Source organism: Rhinatrema bivittatum, chromosome 3 (genome assembly GCF_901001135.1).
Source record: "Rhinatrema bivittatum chromosome 3, aRhiBiv1.1, whole genome shotgun sequence".
Lineage (NCBI taxonomy): Eukaryota > Metazoa > Chordata > Amphibia > Gymnophiona > Rhinatrematidae > Rhinatrema > Rhinatrema bivittatum.
The window spans coordinates 588,729,532-588,751,518 of record NC_042617.1 but is presented as its reverse complement, the minus strand read 5'-3'; the positions used below and the strand labels follow the sequence as shown (position 1 = coordinate 588,751,518).

Genomic DNA, 21,987 nt, shown 5'->3' with positions numbered 1-21,987 from the left:
CCACGGGAAGCCTCTGCATGTCTGCATACCACAGGTGTTTGGGCCAATCCGGGGCCACCAAAAGGACTAATCCTCTGTGGTGTTTGATCTTGCGGATGATCTTGCCCAGTTGAGGCCATGGAGGGAAGGCATACAATAAATCCTCCTCTGGCCACGTCTGGATGTGAGCATCGTTCCCTTGGGAGTGCTGATCCCATCTGCAACTGAAGAACCGAGGAACTTTCGTATTGTGAGATGTAGCCAGTAGATCGATGGATGGAAGGCCCCAGCAATCTACTAGAAGCTGGAATCCTCTGGTCGACAGCATCCATTCCCCGGATCCAGGATTTCCCTGCTGAGAAAGTCTGCTGTGACATCGTCTTTCCCCACACTGTGGGGGGCCAAGATCCCTTGTAGGATTATTTCTGCCTATTTCATAAGGGGGGTCTATTTCCAGAGACACCTGGTGGCTCTTGATTCATCCCTGGTGGTTGATGTAGGCCACCGTTATTGCGTAGTCCAACATCACACGGTTTGCATGCCCCTGGAGCCTTGGCTGAACTGCAGGCATGCTAATCTGACTGCTCGTACTTCCAGGCAGTTTATGTTCCAGTTCGCTTCTTCCTCGGTCCATTGTCCCTAGGCTGTCAGTTCCTGACAGTGAGCTCCCCACCCTCGGAGGCTCATGCCCGTCATGAGGACGATCCAGCTCGTTGGGGACAGGCTTACACCCTTGCTTAGGTGGATTTCCTGTAGCCACCACTGGAGCCGAGTGCATACCTCCATCAGTAGGTGGAGGCGAATCGAGTAGTCTTGAGAGAGTGGGTTCCAGCATGACAAAAGGGAGTTCTGGTGAGGCCGCATGTGTGCAATCGCCCACGGTACTACTTCCAGGGTTGATGCCATGAGGCCGAGGACCTGGAGATAGTCCCAAACCTTGGGGCGCATTGTGGTTGTCAACCAGCATACTTGATCCATGAGTTTCCTCCTCCTCGAGAAAGGGAGGAAGACCTTGGCCTGCTTGGTCTCGAATTGGGCCCCCGGGTACTCTAAGGCCTGAGAGGGCTTGAGGCTGCTCTTGTCCATATTCAAGACCCAACCGAGTTCCTGTAGGAGGGGGACCTGACCCTGCCGGTCACCTGGAGACTCTCTTCCAACGACTTCGCCCTGATCAGCCAGTCATCCAAGTAAGGGTGGCATCAGTATCCCTACTTTACTCAGTGCTGCCGCCACGACCACAAACATTTTGGAGAATGTTCTGGGAGCTGTTGCCAGGCCGAAGGGTAATGCCCAGAACTGGTAATGTTGGCCCAGTACCGCAAAGTGTAGAAAATGCTGGTGGTCTTGATGGATTGGAATATGGTGGTAGGCCACAGAGATGTCCAGGGAGGTTAGGAACTCTCCCGGTTGCACTGCCATTTTGATGGAGCGGAGAGTTTCCATGCGGAAGTGAATTATCTGCAGATGGATGACGCTCTTGAGACCCAAGATGGGTCAGTATGAACTCTCTTTCTTGGGCACGATAAATTAGATGGACTTACACCCCATATTTACTTGGGGAGTAGGTACCAGAGTTATAGCCCGAAGGCTGAGGAGCCTTATCAGTGTGGATTCCACTGCCAGTTTCTTGTGCTAGGGGTGGCAAAGTGACATCATGAACCTGTTCCGAGGGATGCTGCGGAATTCGAGAGCATAAACTTCTCTTATGATATCCAAAGTGATCTTGACCCACTGCTGATAGAAGGAGAGTTGGCCCCCTATCTCCTCTTCCTGACGATGAGTTGGGCCAACTTCATTGGGAAGTTCTGGTCAAACCTGAGCCCGAGCCTGTTCCTCTTTTTGATTGTTGGTTTTGAAAAGACCGAGACCTTCCCAAGGGTCAAGCTGACTGAAATGTCGAGTTTCTGTAGGGCCGGAAGCACTAGGAGCCCCTGGCCCGACCCCTCATGGGTGAGGGGTGCTGTGACCTCTTTTATCTTCCGGTAGCCTGAGCACTAGAGATTCGCCCAACTTACTGGCTAGCTTCTCCAATTTGCTTCCGAATAAGAGGGATCCCTTAAAGGGCATCTTTGTAAGGTTCGCCTTAGAAGTTGCATCCGCTGGCCAGTATCGCATCCATAGCTGTCTTCTGGCCGCCACCACTGAGGCTACGCCTCTGGCCAAGATATGCACTAGGTCCGAGCTTATGTCCACCAGGAAGGCTGCGGTGGGTTCATTCACCTCTCCCCAAAGCTATCTGCCTCTCTCGAGAGAGGAGCAGACACGAGCAAGCTACCAGGGCACAACAGGAAGTGATCTGCATTGTCATTGCTGTCGCGTTGAAGGCTTTCTTAAGGATGGATTCTAACCACCTATCATGAACATCCTTCAAGGCTGCTACTCTCTCTACAGGGATAGTTGTTCGCTTCGAGACAGCGTAGGCCAGGGCGTCCACTTTTGGGAAACGCAGGTGTTCCATGACCACTGGGTCCGGAGGATACAAGGCCTCCAAGGCTCGACCCCCTTTAAAACTTGCCTCCGGGGCATCCCATTCCAGGTTAATCAACTCCTGGATAGCTTCCAGCATCAGGAAATAGCAAGAGGCTTTCCGTAGACACACCAGGTTGGGGTTCTTCTTTGGCTCCGACATACAGTCCATGCTCGGAACTCCCAGAGTCTTCAGGGTCTGGGAGACTAGGGCCGATAATTCATCTCTGTGGAAAAATCGAAGCATGGTCCGGTATGGCTCCAGGCCTGGAGGGATTTCCCCATCCATCAACGAATCCCCATCGTTGTCTGTGGTGTCTGCGTCCCTGCCAGGAATACCCTTGGTGAGGCCAAGCATGTCCTGAGGCATGCTGACAGGGCGAGGCCCCAGGGGCAGCGGCTGACTGTGCCTGAACAAAGGCTTGGCGGTCCTGAAAAATTTCCAACTTGGAGAAGGCCGCCAGATCCATATTTGGCCCAGGAGGAACCAGAGTAGGGGCAGCTGAACTGCCCTCTCCCGGGGAGGACACAGTCCTGGAATTGCTCAGGTCCAGGGTGCTGCCGGATAAGGTTGTAGCTGATCCGCCCTCCAACTGGGATGGGCCGGGCTTGGAAAGGTTTTGAGAATCCAGTTCTCCCTGGGGCCTCCTCACAGTGCTGACATAGGCAGGATTCCAGGTCAGACTATGCGACCCTAATGTGGCAGGCCACACAAAGGGAATGTCGTCTGAACTTCTTTGCTGCTGGGGCCATAATTTCTGTAGCTTGTGCACTTAGCCGGTTAATGCCTCTCGAACGCGCACAGACTCGCCTCGGGGCACATAGATCAAAGCAGCCGGTTGTGCGCTAAGTTGTGCAAGCGCTTATGCGCGCAGCTATGCACATATTTACGCACACATTAGCCACACTGAAGGCCGGCCTGCACCGTGCATACCGACAGACCCGGGGGGGGGGGGGGAATGGCGTCGCACAAAACCACGCACATTGCCTGCTATTGATTAAGTTGATGTAGAAATTAGCCACTGCTATTACTAGCAATGGTAACATGGAATAGACTTAGTTTTTGGGTACTTGCCAGGTTCTTATGGCCTGGATTGGCCATTGTTGGAAACAGGATGCTGGGCTTGATGGACCCTTGGTCTGACTCAGTATGGCATGTTCTTATGTTCTTATATTCTTATATATGTATATATGTAGCTCACATGCTCCTCAAACAGTACCTTGTCAATAAAAGAAGTCTTCCAGAATAGGCTGCAAAGGGGTAGCAGACACGACTGGCACTAATGGGTAAACTTGAATCAACCCCTTCCTCTTCTTACCCATACTCACAGAAGACCAAACAGAAATCCGTGAGGAGTACCATCAAAAACAAATGAATTAAGCGGTGCACTCCTCTGGCGCACTGGTGGCTGCACATCACAGGTGCACAGATCTTATAGGCAGGTCCTACACACAGCAAGGATGTCATGGAGAGAGCACTGCTAACCTCAAGGGCAGCTCAGGTATGTCTTCACAGGACTCGTTAGCTTTTCCTCCACACGTCTTCCTCGTCAAAGCACCGCAGGGGTGTAGATCTTATAGGCTGATCCAGCACACAACAGGGATGTCATGGAGGAAACACCACTAATCTCAAGGGCAGCCCGGGGATTGATAGCTTCTCCTCCACAAACATTTCACCCAGGGGTTTCCTTGTTTCTTAGAAGGTTCTTCTGTCTACAGACACGATGGTGCACAATGTTTGTATTTATTTATTTATTTTTATTTTAAAACTTTTCTATGCCGTCGTTAAGTGCCATCACAACGGTTTACAGTAAGGCACATAAAGTAATGTTGAATAAGTGTATAGAACCATATAATCTAAATAGGTGCCATAAAGGTTTGGTTACATAATTTTGTGATAAATACTATTTGGTGAATGTGATAAATCTTGTCCTTTTATACCTGTATCATATTTAATAACAAGTATAATTTTAAAAACTGAATCTTTCTTTTAGTAAGGTAAAAACTGAATCTTTCTTTTAGTAGTGAGATACAATAAAAAATACGCACATATTGGGTTAGGTGCTGTGCGTGGATGTTCTGCTGAATGCTCCCTACTCCTTTCTGTAGCGGTGCCTCTTGCTTTATGAGTGAGAGTATCCTGTCTCTGCATGTAAGTAACTTGGTAAGAGGAAGGAGTGGAGAGAGGCACTGGACCCCCACAAAGGCTGAATTAACAGGGTGGATTCCCTGTCATAGTTGATTTTCTTTAAAATAATAATAAAAATACCATGCAGAAGGTTTGGAGGGAAATATAGAGGGAAGAGAAGTCCATTAACTGCTATTAATCATTTATTTCCTTATAGTTCATTATGTTAATTGTAAACGTTACCGGTTCCATGTAAACCGATACGATGTGCAAACGGTTATCGGTATATAAAGGCCTTAAATAAATAAATAATCAAGTTTACTTAGGGAATAGCCACTGCTATTAATTGCATCAGTGGCATGGGATCTTCTTAGTGTTTGGGTAATTGCCAGGTTCTTGTGGCCTGGATTGGCCACTGTTGGAGACAGGATGCTGGGCTTGATGGATCCTTGGTCTGACCCAGCATGGCAATTTCTTATGTTCAAACATCTCTCAACATGTCTCTGCTAATGGTGTGGACTTGTCTCAAATATCCTTCTTCCTCACCAGTCTCTCACTCTGCAATCCAATCAGTCCCCCACCCTCCTCCTCCACTAGGTCCATCTCCGCAAGTCTCTCTCTCTGTCTCCACCAGTTCAGCCCCACCCGTTGGCGCTCTCTCTCTCTACCAGTCAATTCCTGCCAGTCTGCCTGTCTCTCTCTCCCTTCCTCCATCAGTCGATCCCCAACAGTATCTCTCTCTCTACTAGTTCATTTCTGCTAGTCTGTCTTCACCCTCCATTAGTACATTTCCGGTCTGTCTCTCGCTCTCTCTCTCCTTCAGTCCATTTCCACCACTCTGTCTGTTGGTCTCCCTCCACTAGTCCAATCCATCTCCAGTCTGTCTGTCTCTCTTCCACCCTATCATTCTCTCTCTCTCTCTTCACCAGTCCATTCCCCCCAGTGACTCCAGATCCAACTGTGTGGCTGCCTATAGTTACACTATTTAAGTTACTTGATATGAGTACATTCTTGCACATTTATTGCAGTGCTTTCCAATTATAAGTATTCAGTTTATATCAGTAAGCATTATTTAATATAATATACAAGACTTTGTCTCTGTTATTGTTTGCTGGTTGTAATGTAAACCGAAGTGATAATTAACTTTGTTAGTTGAACTCAGGTATATAAAAGTTATAAATAAATAAATAAATATGTTATGTATTATGAATGAGTCTGGCATAAATACAATTATTTATTTATTACATTAATAACTTTTCTATATATGGCATATACCTGCAGGTAAAAATTAGAGAAGCATGTGGGGGTCCGAGAAAGTTTTGGAGGTTAAAAGGGGATCCATGTTCCCAAAAAGATTGGGAACCTCTGTCCTAATTAATGAAAAGGATGCCTTGGAATATATAAAGTCAACAGCTTTTTAAGACAAGATGAATTCTCATTATAAAGAGACTTATGAATAGCAGCAAGCATTTTAAAATAAAATTCCTTCTTGCACTGGACGCCAGTGTCAACTCCTTAAGATTTAAGGAAATGCTCTCACAGATCTAGTGTCAATTGTGATCCTGGAAGTTGCATTTTACGCCAATTGTAAAATATAAAATGAAAATTGGTTCTTAACTGCTAATTGTTGTTCCTGTAGTACCACAGATCAGTCCAGACTCCTGGGTTCTGCCTCCCTGCCAGCAGATGGAGACAGAGAAAGTTTCGCTGAGCCTGTCATATAACATGGTGTGCCACCTGGAATCCACCAGTATTGACCTGTACCCAAGCCAAGATGATAATATATCTAAAAAAATCAACGTGAACTCCCAAAACACCTCCCGCCGAACAAGGAGGAAGAAATGGAAACAGCTTAACCTGAACAATTCTTTAAACCATACAATCCAAAATACACATCCATCAACTGAGCCAAACTTCAAACTGAATCCATCTTCAGCCTATATACAAAAAATACAGATGAGTGGACTCTCCAAGCTCCAGGGCGGGACTCTGGATTGATCTATGGGACTACAGGAACAAAAATTAGCAGGTAAGAACCAATTTTCCTTTCCCTGTACATAACCAGATCAGTCCAGATTCCTGGGATGTACCAAAGTTTCTCTAAACAGGGTGGGACTGCGAGAGTCCCGCTCAAAGCATACTTTCACCAAAATTCTCAGACTCTGGAGCCTGGACATCCAAACGATAATGTCTGCAGAAAGTGTGCAACGATTTCCAAGTAGCCACCCTACAAATCTCTTGCGGCGACACTAGCTGACATTCGGCCCAGGATTTCGCCTGTGACTGAGTCAAGTGAACTTTCAAACCTTAGAGCACAGACTGGCCCTAACAAATGTATGCCAAAGCTATATCCTCTTTCAAACACTGTGCTATGGTAGATTTAGAGGCCCTATGGCCCTTCTTCGCACCATTCGAGAGAAAGTAATAATGATCTGACAACCTAAAGCTATTAGTAATCTTCAGATACTACAACAGTGCCTACTTGACATCCAGTCACTTCAACTCCTTATCGAAAGGTACCGTACTGACCAGCTTTGAAAAGGCTGGTAACTCTACCAACCGATTCAAATAAAAAGAGGAAACAACCTTCGGAAGAAAAGAAGGCACTGTACACAGAGACCCCAGAATCCGATATCTTTAGGTAAGGATATCTACATGAAAGGGCTTATAGCTCTGAAACCCTTCTAGTGGAATAAACTGCCACCAGAAAAACGACTTTTAAGGTAAGATCCTTCAAAGTCTCCCTGCACACCCCATACATCGCCTTAAGAAACAGTTTTAGACACCACTAGGGACACATTTTAAAAACAATTCCTTGCATCTTGCCTCTAAGGCATCTCAACGCCTCCACCTGGACCATCAAAAATCTGAAAGCCAAAACTTTTACCAAATCTTGCTGCAAAAACGAAAAAATGTGGGCCACCAACGCTCAAGTTGGATTTACCCTCTGCTCCGTACACAAGGTCTTGAAGACCTTCCATACCCGAACATATGCCAAAGAAGTGGAATTCTTTCTAGCTTGCGGTAAAGTGGTAATAACATCCTCCAGATAACTTTTATCCTCCAGATAACATCGCAACAGTTCTTTCATTTAGCCCACTAGTCTAAATGACCGACATAGCCACTGTATAGTCATACGTTTTTCTTTCTCCAGTTTCTTCTGTCCTTTATTTCCTGGCTACCCTAGCCCCCAAGTTCATTCTCTCTGTTATTTGTATCTGCGCTTCGGCCTTCCTGTTATATGGTTTTTTGTTAAGTTAACCCCTAAGTTTGATGTAAACCGGCCTGATATGAAGCTTGTCATGAAGTTCGGTACAAAAAAATGTTAAATAAATAAATAAACAAACAAACTTTTACTTCTCAGACGCCTCCTCTCAAAAGTCAAGCCATGAGAGAGAAGCGATCCTCCTAATCCAAAAATATAGGACCTTGGTGCAGCAGGTTGTGAAGATAAGCAATACGCAGCAGCCGGTCCACTGCAAGATTGACCAAATCCGCGAATCACAGCTGTCGCGGCCATTCCAGCGCCAAGAGAATTACTTACCCCAGATGAATTTCTATCCTTCACAAGACCTAGCCCACCAATGGCCATGGCAGAAACACATACAGGAGAATCCCTGGGGCCATGGGAGAATTAAGACATCGACTCCTTCTGTTCCACGCTTTCTTTCCGACTGAAGAAATGTGGAGCCTTGGCATTCTCTGCGTTGCCATCAGATTCATGCAAAGGACAAATCAGCCGCATGGCCTCTTCCGACAACTCCCACTCCCCGGGATCTATCTGCCAACGACTGAGAAAATCCATCTGTACATTGACTAACCCGTCTATGTAGGAATCTGCCAGCAACTCCAAATGCTATTCCGTCCAGTGAACTAACTCCTGGGCCTCTTGCACCACTGCTTGACTCTTGGTACAGCCTTGCCGACTGATGTAAGCCACCGCCATCACATTGTTTAATAAAATTCTTGCTGGTCTTCCATGTAAAAGAGAAAGAAAGGACTTCAACGCTATTTATTTAAAAAATATTCTATACCGTCGTTTAGTGATATACCATCACAACGGTTTATTTATTTATTTAGGGCTTTTTTATACCGACATTCATGATACCAATCATATCATATTGGTTTACAAGAAACAATGGTGCAATAACATTAACATCAACATTAGCAATATGCGAAGAGTGAACAAAGTGAACAAAAGTTACAATAAATCAGGGGCATTCGAACCAGGAGGAGGAAGAGCCAGAGGCATGGCTAACTCAGAAATAAATAATATCTAGTCATATACTCAGGACTATAATAATAACATGAACTCAGGACTGAATACTATCAAATATATAAATATCATATACTCAGGGCTGTAATAATATCATATGTTATAATATTATAAGACACACTGCTCGTCTCTAGATAATTGATGGACCACGCCGCCTCCTCCAGGAACCACTGGTGCTGTGCCACTTCACTTGAGTCTGATACACAGCCCTTCTACTGGGTAAGGCTGGCATTAGCCATGACCACTATCCAAATCGGAACTTCCAAGGCCACCCCTCAACTTAAATTGTCCCGACAAAGCCACCAGGTCTAGACTCGAACTGGCCCTTTTCCGTAAGAGGCAGTAATAGATGAAACTGTTCCGATAACAGATCCCACCTTGAAAGCAAGGCCAAATGAAGTGACCTCATATGAGCAAACACCCAAGGGACCAATTCCAACGTGGAAGCCATAGACCCGAGAACCTGGAAATAATCCCATACACTGTGAACCACACTGTTCAGCAAGCTGCAAACCTGCTCCTGGATCTGGACTATTCATTCCTCAGTGAGAAACATTCTCCCAAACCCAGTCTGGCAGCCCCATGTTGCCTTGGATCAGAAAGGTCTCCCAGGGAAGCTAATAGGGAGAGACCAGGATGACTGTGCTCTAGGGCAGACATAGGAATGTTCTCTCTGATTCCTGTTGGAATTAAATTTACTTTTCACCTAATATCAAGGATGCCCCATACTAAGAGGAAAGCGAAATTAAGATGAGCTACGGCTTCTTCTCCATTACCTGCAATTGAATCCTCTCAACCGTGGATTGAGGCATTTTTTGTGACTCCCCTGCAACTACCAGAGGGAAGGGCCGCGGATGTGTCTGGTGGGGAGCAAACGCCAGGCCTCACGGCTGAGGAAACATCTTTAAGCCCCGGAGCCCCAGCAATCCCACCTCCCCCTTCCGCTGTTTTTTGCCGATATCTCGGAGGAAATGTTACCTTCATTGACGAAAATTGAGTTAAATCAAGGAATTGCGTTAGCCCCGAGAAATGACGCCATTTTGGCACAAACTTCGGAGAACCTCTGCAAAGGACGTTCCAAGGGCGTTTTGGAAAAGTTTTCGTCTGTTAGCGGAGAAAGAAGGCAGTGGGGAACCCCTAAGGAGGAGTAGAAGGTAATCCAAAGATACGTTTAATTATTCAGCCCTCACTGACTTGACCCTTGGTGATTATCTTAGAGGCGATATGGAATGTATTAACTTCTTTGGAAAAAGCAATATGTTCTTTAACACAAGCTATGAAAGAAAATACAACGAATACTGAGAAAGTGGAAACTCAAATAATGGCGGCAGATATAAGAAGAAAAGAGTTAGACATTAGAATTTCATCTGAGGAAGCAGTACAAGTGAAGATAATACAATAGGACACCGGCCATTTAAAGAAACTGGAAAATTTAGAAAATATACTGAGAGGCTTAAACTTAAGGATCCTGAACTTTCCTTATTTGAAATTAATACCTCCTCATGATATCTTCAGCAATTATCTTACAAGGATATTTAAGTTACCTAAAGAAGCAATTCCGACAATTTTAAAAATTTTCTACTTCCCATCTTCTTTGAAAGAGGTACCGGTGGATCAGGTTCAAGAAAATACTCCAAATATCTCGGATATTTTGGAATTATTTGTGAGATGGATATTCAAACTAGAGGGACTATGCTTGTAATGTTTGCGTTCCATCTGAGAGAAATTCAATATTAAGAATTTTTCTTCGAAAACAGGCTTGTTTGTTTCACGGCCAGAAGATCTGGATGCATCCAGATATAACGAAACTACACAAGAGAGACGCAAGAAGTTCTCAATGAGAGCTGAAGTGCTAGCACTAGGTGATAGGTTTATACTGAAATATCCGTGTAAATGTTTAATAAACTATCAAAATTCAAATTATGTGTTTTCTGAAACAGCTCAATTACGTGCATTTGTAGATTCACACTCCTAAAATTTGTTCTGAGGGTTGTATGGGGGAATAGAAAAGTTATTATAGGGGTACCTAGAACCTATTTCCCCCTTAGAAGTTTGTTTGATGTCAATCGCTCCATATTCTTTTGTGGTCTCCCCCCATTTCCTCTAAAATAGGAGGTACTTAATTTTTGTATTGCTACTTATTGTAATTTTCTGGATTATCAAGAAATTATTGTAAAAGTATCCCTTATTGTCTTTATAGGTTATGCTTGTATGTGAAATTTGAAATGCAAATAAAAATAAAATTATAAAAAAAGAAAGGTCTCCCAGTTGGAGATCACCATCCTGGTGTAGCAGGAAGTGATCCTGTAGCAAGGACCTGCTCTCCAGGTGATGTGTTGTCCTCTCACAAATCTGCTTCATTTTCTGAAGGGGTTAATAAATGTGGATTAAGGTGAACCGGTAGATTAGTGTATTTGGATTTTCAAAAGGCGTTTGACAAAGTCCCTCATGAGAGGCTTCTAAGAAAACTAAAAAGTCATGGGATAGGAGGCGATGTCCTTTCGTGGATTACAAACTGGTTAAAAGATAGGAAACAGAGAGAAGGATTAAATGGTCAATTTTCTCAGTGGAAAAGCATGAACAGTAGAGTGCCTCAGGGATCTGTATTGGGACCCATACTTTTCAATATATTTATAAATGATCTGGAAAGGAATACGATGAGTGAAGTTATCAAATTTGCAGATGATTTAAAATTATTCAAAGTACTTAAATCACAAGCAGATTGTGATAAATTGCAGGAGGACCTTGCAAGCTGGAAGACAGGGTATCTAAATGGCAGATGAAATTTAATGTGGACAATTGCAAGGTGTTGTATATAAGGAAAAATAACTCATGCTGTAGTTACACGATGTCAGGTTCCATATTAGGAGTTACCACCCAGGAAAAAAATCTTGGCATCATAATAATACATTGAAATCGTTGGCTCAGTGTGCTGCAGCAGTCAAAAAAGTAAACAATGGTAGGAATTATTAGAAAGGGAATGGTGAATAAAACGGAAAATGTCATAATGCCTCTGTATCGCTCAATGGTGAGGCTACACCTTGAGTACTGTGTACAATTCTGGTCGCCGCATCTCAAAAAAGATATAGTTGCGATAGAGAAGGTACAGAGAAGGGCAACCAAAATGATAAAGGGGATGGAACAGCTCTCCTATGAGGAAAGACTAAACAGGTTAGGACTTTTCAGCTTGGAGAAGAGACGGCTGAGGGGGGATATGATAGAGGTGTTTAAAATCATGAGAGGTCTAGAAAGGCTAGATGTGGATTGGTTACTTACTCTTTCGGATAGAAGGACTAGGAGGCTCTCCATGAAGTTAGCAAGTAGCACATTTAAAACTAATTGGAGACAATTCTCTTTCACTCAATACACAATTAAGCTCTGGAATTTGTTCCCAGAGGATGTTGTTAGTGCAATTAGTGTAGCTGGGTTTAGAGAAGGTTTTGATAAGTTCTTGGAGAAGTCCATTAACTGCTATTAATCAAGTTGACTTAACTAATAGCCATTGCTATTACTGGCATCAGTAGCATGGGAGCTACTTAGTGTTTGGGTCCTTGAAAGGTACTTGTAGCCTGGTTTGGCCACTGTTGGAAACAGAATGCTGGGCTTGATGGACCGTTGGTCTGACCCAGTATGTCAATAAGAACATAAGAAAATGCCATACTGGGTCAGATCAAGGGTCTCTCGAACCACTCTTTTCTGCTTGTAAGCACAAGGGGACCATATGAACAAGTCCCTTAAAGGGCGTACAAAGTCTAAGGCATAACCGTGTTCTATCACATTTAGGATCCACTAATCTGACGTAATTTTGGCCCACTCCTTGAAGAAAAAGGTTAATCGATCTCTGATTCTCGAAACTGAGGAGCGGGTTGGCCTCGTTTCATTGGGTGGACTTGGAATCAGAGACCCTCCCTGACCGGAACATTTCTGTTCGGTCTCCTGCCTTGAAAGACTGATTCCAAAATTGTTGCCTCTTGGCTCCTTGCCTCTGACTGCCAGAAATGCAGACTAGTTCGAAATGGAACCCGTGCCAAAGAGGAAACTCTGCCAACCTTTGGCTTGTCCTCTGGTAGTTTATGCCCCTTGGTCTCTTCGAGATGTTTCACAAGCTCCTCCAAGTCCTCCCCAAAAAGCAGCTTTCCCTTAAAGGACAGTGAACCCAGCTGAGACTTAGACCAAACATCCACTGACCAGTTGCGCAACAAAAGAAGCCATCTATAGGAAACCGCGGACATCACAGATTTAAATAATGTGCAGATGAAATCATACAAAGCATCTGCTCTGTAGATCACGGCTTCCAGCCACTCTGCCTGTTTGATGTCTGATGCGGACAGTTCCTTCTCCGATTGCAATTGCTGTACCAACTGCAAACCGGCCCGGAGCATAAAATTACTGCATACCGCAGCTTGAATGCCCAGCACCGGCACTTCAAATACCTTCTTGAGATGTACCACTAACTTCCTATCCTGTATATCCTTAAGTATGGCTGATCCTGCAACTGGAATCTTTGTCTTCTTTGTCAATGCCGAAACCGAAGCATCCACCTTTGGCATTCGCAGCAAATCCAAGGTCTCTTCCGAGAATGGATACAACTTTTCCATGGCTCTGTCAACCTTCAAAACCTGTGTCCAGAGTTTCTCACTCCTGGAGCACCAATTTCTTCACTGATTTATGAAAGAAGAATGCTTTCGCAGGTCCCCTTAAGCCTTCCATTAACAGATCCACTTCTTCATGGTCCGAGTCAGCCTGGGATTTCTTAATCCACAATTCCTTCAGGACACATGGAATTAAAGGTCATAATTCCATAATTCTTCCACCGAGGCGGCCTGATCCCAAACATCATCTGGGTCATGACAATCCAAAGGAGGATCCACCCTCGACGATTCATCAAACAGAGGATCCCCATCTTCTGAGTTCCCCAAGGGATCATCTGTATTCCTCAAATGCAGCTGCTGGCTCAGAATTCGCCGAATTCTGGTTCTCCCCCCTAGCTTGAGCCGACCTGGTCCTCTCACTAGGACCTGGCTCCTGCAGGTCCTCTGGACTATGAAGGTGGCTCCCCACGGGCTTTTCTAGCCAAAAATGCCTTGTGCATAAAAAGCACAAAATCTGACAAAAAATTCCCTGGATCTTCCGGATCCTGCTCCAGGAGGTCCTCCTCCTCCACCAGAGGTTCCCAGGACCCCCGGGCCTCTGAGGGTCTTCTGTTGGCTGGTGATAAGCTGTGATGGCAGAGCAGAGTCTTTGCAAGCCTTCTCAATTGCAGCAGCAAAGGTGGAGAAAATGGCCGCCATTGTTGCCAAAATCGGGAAGGCAGCATCAGGATCCTCAGCGGAGGATTGCCACTTTTCTGAGCCTCTTTTTGCTCTCCCCGAGCTGCCCTCTCCTCTTCAGAAGCAGCAGGAGTAAGTGCCGGATTGCAAAAGACGCATGCATCTCTCCACACACTGCGCACTGCCCCCCCCGCACAAAATTGCTACAAGCCGCTCAAGAATAAAAAGCCGGTCCTAACGTACCCGACCTCCTCCATGAAGGAAGCTGACAAACGACCGGCTGTGGAGCACGACCAGGACAAACAAGAAAACCTCTGCTTTTTTTTTTTTTTTTTTTTTAACTTTATACATTCCGAAGGGGGTAAAAAGATACAAATTCCCTTAGAAGCTGCAGGCTGCAGCTGTCCACCTGTAGGGAGGGAGGAGAGGGAACTGTCCTCACCAGTTATCTCCTCCCCTCAGCAAAGGATCTGAACAGACCCAGGGGTTTTCAACCCGTCCGCTCGTTCTCTCCTCCACCTGAAAGAATGACTCCACCAGGACCTACCATCCTTCAGAGAGGGCTAGCCACTTATCTATTCCCTGTTCTTTCCTTTTTGTTTTTTTTCCCCCTCAGATTGCAGGTTTTGCACCACCTTCCATCTGTTGGAGACAGAGAAATACTGGCAGACTGCAGGTGGCACACCAGGTTATATTACAGGCTCAGCAGAACTTTCGCTGTCTCCATCTGCTGGAAGGGAGGCAAAACCCAGGAGTCTGAACTGATTTGGGTATGTACAGGGATTATTTTTGGCATCCCTATGCCTAAAACTTTTCTACTCTCTTCTGCACTGGCTATTTGGTCTAGAAATTTCTTTCTGAATTCTTGCAGGAATACTTCAGAGAAAGATTTGAGTTTCTGAAGACAGTTGTGCCTATATTGCAACATGTACAGCTGGTGCACCACAATCCTCGAATTGAGCATAGCTCCCCCAATTTTTTTTTAACCTATCAGGTTCAGTGTTCTTGGATCCTTATCTAGTCATATGTCTGAATGTTCTTTGAAACATTTTGCTTTTTTTAATGCTAGCACTACAGTCACCAAGAGATGTGGCAGTTGAATGACACTAACCCTGGACTTACCTGTACCTTGTATTTCAAGAATAATTTTCTTAATACAGGGGTGCAAGACATTGGATTTTGACACATTCATGTGTGTGTAACTCTTAGAGAAGTCTAAGTACTGCAACTGTCTCCTTCGCAGCATCAAACCCCTTCTAAAAAAAAAAAACCATCACTAGACCCCAACGATTCCTCGAATTTCCGCCCTATCTCAAACCTACCGTTTATCACTAAAATAATGGAAAAAGTTGTTAATACACAACTTACAGACTACCTTGAAAGTCATAAGATCCTCCACCCTTCTCAATTCAGCTTCCAAAAACACCTCAACACGGAAACCCTCCTACTTACCCTCTCAGACCACCTCCTCAGAGGAATGGACCAAGGCCATTGCTACCGTATTTTCCGGCGTATAAGACGACTTTTTAACCCCTGAAAATCTTCTCAAAAGTCGGGGTCGTCTTATACGCCGGGTATCATCTTATAGGGCAGCGCTTCTCACCGGTGTGTCGCCAAGCATTCCTGGAGAGGGCAGGGGAGGGAGGAGAACTGTGCATGCACTCTTACCTGCATTAAAAGAGAGGTGTCCAGGAGAGGATGGGGAGACAGGAAAACTGCACATGCACTTATAGCTGAGTTAAAAAGAGAGACATTCCTGGAGAGGGCAGGAGAGAGGGCGGATAACAGTGTGTGTTGTGTTTGAGATCATCAACAGCACGCGCGCTATTTTATTGCCGCCCACCCAAATAGCGGGTGCAAAGTAAGCGTGATTTTAAACACATGCATCTTATGTTAGTTTTGACGAGAAACTATACAGACAGTTCTCTTTGAAAATCAGCTGGTCTTCCTTCCCTGCTGCCGTTGCCGCTGGGCTATCAGCACATTCAAGCCCAGCGGGAACGGCAGCGGTGCAAAAAAAAAAAAAAAAGCTGTGGCACCCACGGCTGGCCTTTTCTTCTTCCCGCCCCCCCCCCCCCCCCGACCCAGAACAGGAAGTGATACGCAGTGCGCGGGAAGGAGAAAGAGCCGTGCCGCATGAAAAAATAGCAGCAGAGACAGCAGCATCGGCCCCCGAGCAATCGAAGCAGCTGATAATAGGGAAAGGAGAGAGCAGCAGGAGCCTCCCGCGGCCGATGGGATTCTTCTTTCTTGGCCTGCGGGGGCTGGAAGAGGAGGCTGCAGCAGCTACCATTTGTGCTTGGGGAGGGGCGGGGGGAGAGGAAGTGAGTGAGTGAGAGAGAGAGAGAGAGAGAGAGAGAAGCAGCCAGCCAGCCAGTGTGTAAGTGAGAGAATGCATTTGATTGAGAGCATGTGTGTGATTGAGAGAAACTGGTCAGAGAGCTCATGTGTGTGTATATGTGAGAGACAATGAAAGTGACTGCTCAAGGAGATGACTGATGTGTATGTGAGTGTGAAAGAGAGAAAAAGCATGGAAGTGAGAAATCTGGGTATGTGAAAAAGCATGGGAGTAAGAAGCCTGATTATGTGAGAGAGAGCATGGGGGTGGGAGGGCTGTGTGTGTGTGTGCATGCATGAGAGAGAGACTGGTTGATAAGGTGACGGTGTGTGTGAGAGAAAGAGACTGGTGTGTGTGAATGTGAGAGAAAGAATGTGATTCAGGGAATGAGAAGCCTGTGCACGTGGAGAGCGAGCATGGAAATGAGAGAGAGACTGGTGTGTGTGTGAGACAGAGAAAGTGATTATGAGAGTGAGAAGCCCGTATATGTACGGTAAGCAGAACACGGGAGTGGGAAGCCTGTGTGTGGTTATGGCATGAGAGAAACTGTTCAGGAAGGTGTCTGGTATGTGTGTCAAAGACTGTTTGGGAAATGATTGGTGTGTGAGAGACAGAAACTGGTCATGGGGGCATGACTGGTATGGTGTGTGTGTGTGAGAGACATAGACCCTAAGGAAGAGGACCATGAGTATAGAGCTTAGCCACTACTGCTGCTTCTGGTGTGTGCTACGGCCTGCATGGAAGAGGAGTAGGAGAGCTGCTGGAGGGGGTAAGTAAAGGTGGCTTTTTAAGTTTATTTTTCTTGATTGACTGCCATTTTAATTATTTAATATTATGTGATGTGTCTGCTTTTTTGAAATATTTTATTGGTGTTTGGAGAAAGTTTAATAGTTTTTATGAGTTTTTAATTGTTAGATGTTATTCTGTTCATAGCTGTTTTGAAACATTTATTCTGCTTATTAGTATAGTTTTACAATTATTTCTGTGTGGGGATCTATAGCTGCTTGCTAGTTCTGTTTTCCTAATGAGAGGTGTATTGGTTTTTAGGGCCTGATATACGGTATTTGTAGTGTTACCTTTTCATAGATAGGGTTGCTCCTGTTTGAGTGTAAAATTATTTTTTTTCTTAAAAATGTGTATAAAAAGGGGGGGGGTCGTCTTATACGCCCAGTCGTCTTATACGCCGGAAAATACAGTATATCCTTGCCTTTCTGGATATTTCATCTGCATTTGACACTATTTGCCATAATCACCTCCTCTCCCGCCTTACAGATATTGGCATATCTGGCTTAGCCCTACTATGGTTCAAATCCTACCTTTCCAACAGGAAATTCTCCGTTAAAATTGGTAACTCTAAATCCACCCCCTACGCCCTCTCTCAGGGTGTCCCTCAAGGCTCCTCCACCTTTTTTAACTTATATCTCACCCCTCTCTGACATCTCCTCACAGACCATAGTCTAAAATTTTATCTATACGCTGAAGATGTACAAATCGTCATACCTGTTTGTAATTCACTCTCCAATGCTGTAAAACATTGGGAATCCTGCCTAGCCTCAATCAACGCTTTACTCTCTAACCTCCACCTTGCTCTAAACACCAAAAAAACAGAACTGTTGTTCATCTCCCAACACCTCACTCCCAGTCACTCCTTGACAAATGACCCTTTACTCATCCCCATCTCCGCTCAACTATCTGTAAGAGACCTAGGTGTATTCTTCGACCAACAAATGAATTTAAAGAAATATTAGTTCCATTCTCAAAGAGGGCTTTTTTAAACTCAACAATCTAAAAAAATTAAAGCCCTTACTACACACTCATGACTTCCGCACTGTCATCCAAGCCACGCTGTCCTCAAAACTGGACTATTGCAATTCCCTCCTCTTAGGGCTCCCCTACTCCTCTATAAAACCACTACAAATACTCCAGAATGCGGTAGCAAGAACCATCTAAAATGCACTGAAATCAGACCATATCACCCCAATTCTTAAAGACCTATATTGGCTCCCCATTCCATCTCGTATCTTATTTAAAACCCTCACCATCATTCATAAATCCTTGTACACCTATGACTCCAATTGGCTGGACTTACCCTTCAGCCTTGTACAATCGAACCAACCTATCAGAACTATCAATAGAGGAGCCCTCCAGGTGCCCTCCCTCAAAAAGGCACACCTCTCTTCCACCAGGGACCCGTGCCATCTCTATCGCAGGGCCCACACAATGGAACTTACTTCCCACTAACTTACGTCTCGAAATATGCACATTCAAATTCAAAAAGAAATTAAAGACATGGCTTTTTAAACATGCCTACCCCGACTAACCAACTTAAATTTGCCCTCTTCTTCACCTTCCTTCACAACTTTTGCCATCCAGTCTGAATCCAGTGAATCTTGCTTATAGTTCTGACTCATTACTCAGTTTCAGTGCTCTGTTTTTGTCTATTTATATAACTAATGAATGTTCAACGCTTTGTTTTGATTATTTATATAACTAATGAAAGTTACATTGTTTTTTGTTGCTCCTGTTTTTGCCTCTTCTCAGCCTTTTCTTCGCCATGATCCCTCCCCTTTGCCCTGTTATATGTATTTTCTGGCCTTTTGTTGAAATGTGAACCGGTATGATGTACCCACTAATACCGGTATAGAAAAGTTTATAAATAAAGTTTATAAATAAATTTATTAATCCTTTTAGAACACCATGATATATCCTTAATGCAGCTGAGGAGGCAAAACATTAGCCATGCCAGAACACATCTATACAGATTACCACCATATAGCTTCTGAATATTTTTTGACTATTTGGGATATTATTTAAGGCTGAATTTATTTCAAATGTTTTGGGAGAACTTTTCAGGCTGATAATTATTTGAAAATCTGTGTGGAGGACATTACTCATTTTATTTATTTTTATTTTATTTATTTAGAGTTTCTTCTATACCGATAGCCGTTTGCACATCGTACCGGTTTACATATAACTAGGAACAATTAGGCGGAGCCATTTACATATAGGCAGAGCCCTTACATGGAACAGTACCAACTCTAAGAGGCAAGGAACAGTAGAATAACTAAATGTTAAATTCGAGGAGCTATGTGTTACATATAAAGCTAATGAACTAGAATGCCAGATAAGGTGAACTATAATACAAAATGTACAGCAGTTCATGGTCATTCCAGAGCGACACTATTGGATCAATTACAAGGAGGTAAGAAAAACGTCTGAGCTGAAAAATTGTTTAAATAATAATTTTCACTCTTTTTTGAAGTCGATCCTCTTTTTTAAATATATACAAGTTTATGTACATTTGTGTTATATATTAATATGGCATTTTTGCTGTTAAAATTTAATGAATTTGCTACTGGTCAAAAGTGCCTGACAACATTAGAAAGTAAAGTCCTCCATTTAGCCACAGAACAGCTATGATAAGGTAGTGGCATTGCAGGCTTCCCAAACTCCCTGCCAATGAGCCTCAAACCTGTGTGCTCTGGAGGTGAAGAAGTAATACAGTCTTTCTGCCTATGCAATAACTCTCTGCTAAGACGGTCAGCAATTATACCAATTATGTGATAGTATTCTTCCAGTGATGTGAATGGCTGTGCACTAAGAAATCGCTTGAGCCCATCAACTCATTTCAAATAGGACCAAACACTTTAGAAGGAAATTATTTATTTTTATGTATACTTATTTGATTTATACTCTGTTTTTTAAGGTACTTCAACAAAACAGATTACATTCAGGTACTATAGGTATTTCCCTATCCCCCAGAAGGCTTAACACCTAGATTTGTACCTGGGGCAAAGGAGGGTGAAGTGAATTGCCCAAGGTCAAAAGGAGCGGCAGCAGGATTTGAATCCTGGTTTGCAACCGACTGGCTCTAACCACTAGGCTACTCCTCCACTCCACAGCCAAATGGATAGAAATGAGACATATTTGAATGGATAACTTAAGAGATAACTCTGTGCTAAACTCAAGTCAGCTTGTCCCCTCAATATGGCCTACCTTAATAATTTTGGAGCCAATTTTGCAGGATCCAGTGCTAAGTTTCTGAAGAGCACGATATGAATCTTGTCTGTGAACCATGCAGACATAAGCACAACCTCTGGGAGGAATCATCTGTGAAGAAAGCAACATAGGCAGTTGTTCCTAGATGTCAGCTTACTCTGGACACAACAGACACAAAATAGATAAACTCTCAAAAACATGGGCACCTTGTTTAAATAAGCAATTTTTGCTGTTCATATGTTGCCTCCAGCATCAACTAACCAACCCATGCCACTCTCCTTCACTTATTAGTACTATCCCATTCCCTGCATCCTCACTGTTCCTCACTTGAGTTGCAACTGAAACAAGACAGAGTTTTACCTCTCTCATCAGCAAGTACTTTCGAGTTCTAATTTCAGAACCTGCTTTCATTCCCACTTCTGCTGCAGGAACCCAGCAATACAAACATTGGGTTTTTTTGTAAGTGAGATCAGTAACTGCAAAAACATAACACATAAGGAAAAATATGGATCTTACCTGCTAATTTTCTTTCCTTAAGCCCAGATGCATGGGTTTTGCTCCCTGACCAGCAGATGGAGACAGTGAACAACTGTTTATTTACATCACCCTTTCAAGGGTGCTGTGCTATATGCAGCTCTCCAGTATTTCTGAATTAAAGCAACTAGCAATTTAAAATTTCCCCATAACAAGCAGGAATGTGTACATGAACCCCAAATGACCCTGACACCAACACCTGAGGGTCTTAACCAATAAACATAACTCGCAGCTCTGCAAACTTGTTAACATTTGACAGCAAGTACTTAACTCTGATAAGGAGTCAAAAGGATTGGGAGGGATCCTGGACTGGTCTATAAGGACTCAAGGACCAAAAATTAGCACATAAGAGCCACATTTTTCCTTCTTTATCATCCCACCAGACATATCCAGATGCATGGGATGTACCCAAACAGCCCTCAGGCTCTCAAGAAAGCTCTGGAATTTGTTGCCAGAGGATGTGGTTAGTGCAGTTAGTGTAGCTGGGTTCAAAAAACGTTTGGATAAATTCTTGGAGAAGTTCATTAACGGCTATTAATGAAGTTTACTTAGGGAATAGCCACTGCTATTAATTGCATCAGTAGCTTGGGATCTTCTTAGTGTTTGGGTAATTGCCAGGTTCTTATGGCCTGGTTTGGCCTCTGTTGGAAACAGGATGCTGGGCTTGATGGACCCTTTGTCTGACCCAGCATGGCAATTTCTTATGTTCTTATGAGAGCGCCTATGATGCCTGCTCTTAAGAACATCACTCAAATGAAGCAGAGTCTCTCACTTAAATACCCAAATGAAAGCATCTTGCAAAACTGTGCAAGGAAGTCCACATTGCCACCTTACAAATCTCCTCTAGCCTCACCATATTTAAGTTCCGTCCACAAGGCCACATATACCCTTAGTTCAAGTGGTTCCCAATCTTGTCCCAGCCAGTTAGGTTTTCAGGATATCCACAATGAATATGCATGAGAGAAAATTTGCATGTTATGGAGGATATCCTGAAAAC

At 44.1% G+C, this 21,987-nt stretch overlaps 1 protein-coding gene across 4 annotated transcripts in view; it reads right to left on the bottom strand.

The window, feature by feature from the left end:
* Positions 1–21,987, bottom strand: part of SCAF8 (SR-related CTD associated factor 8) — a 686,214-nt gene that overhangs the window by 285,809 nt on the left and 378,418 nt on the right. For all 4 annotated transcript variants that reach the window (XM_029596704.1, XM_029596703.1, XM_029596702.1 and 1 more), the window contains exon 14: positions 20,454–20,567. In XM_029596704.1, coding sequence (XP_029452564.1) covers positions 20,454–20,567 — 114 coding nt within the window. The remainder of the gene's footprint in view (positions 1–20,453; positions 20,568–21,987) is intronic.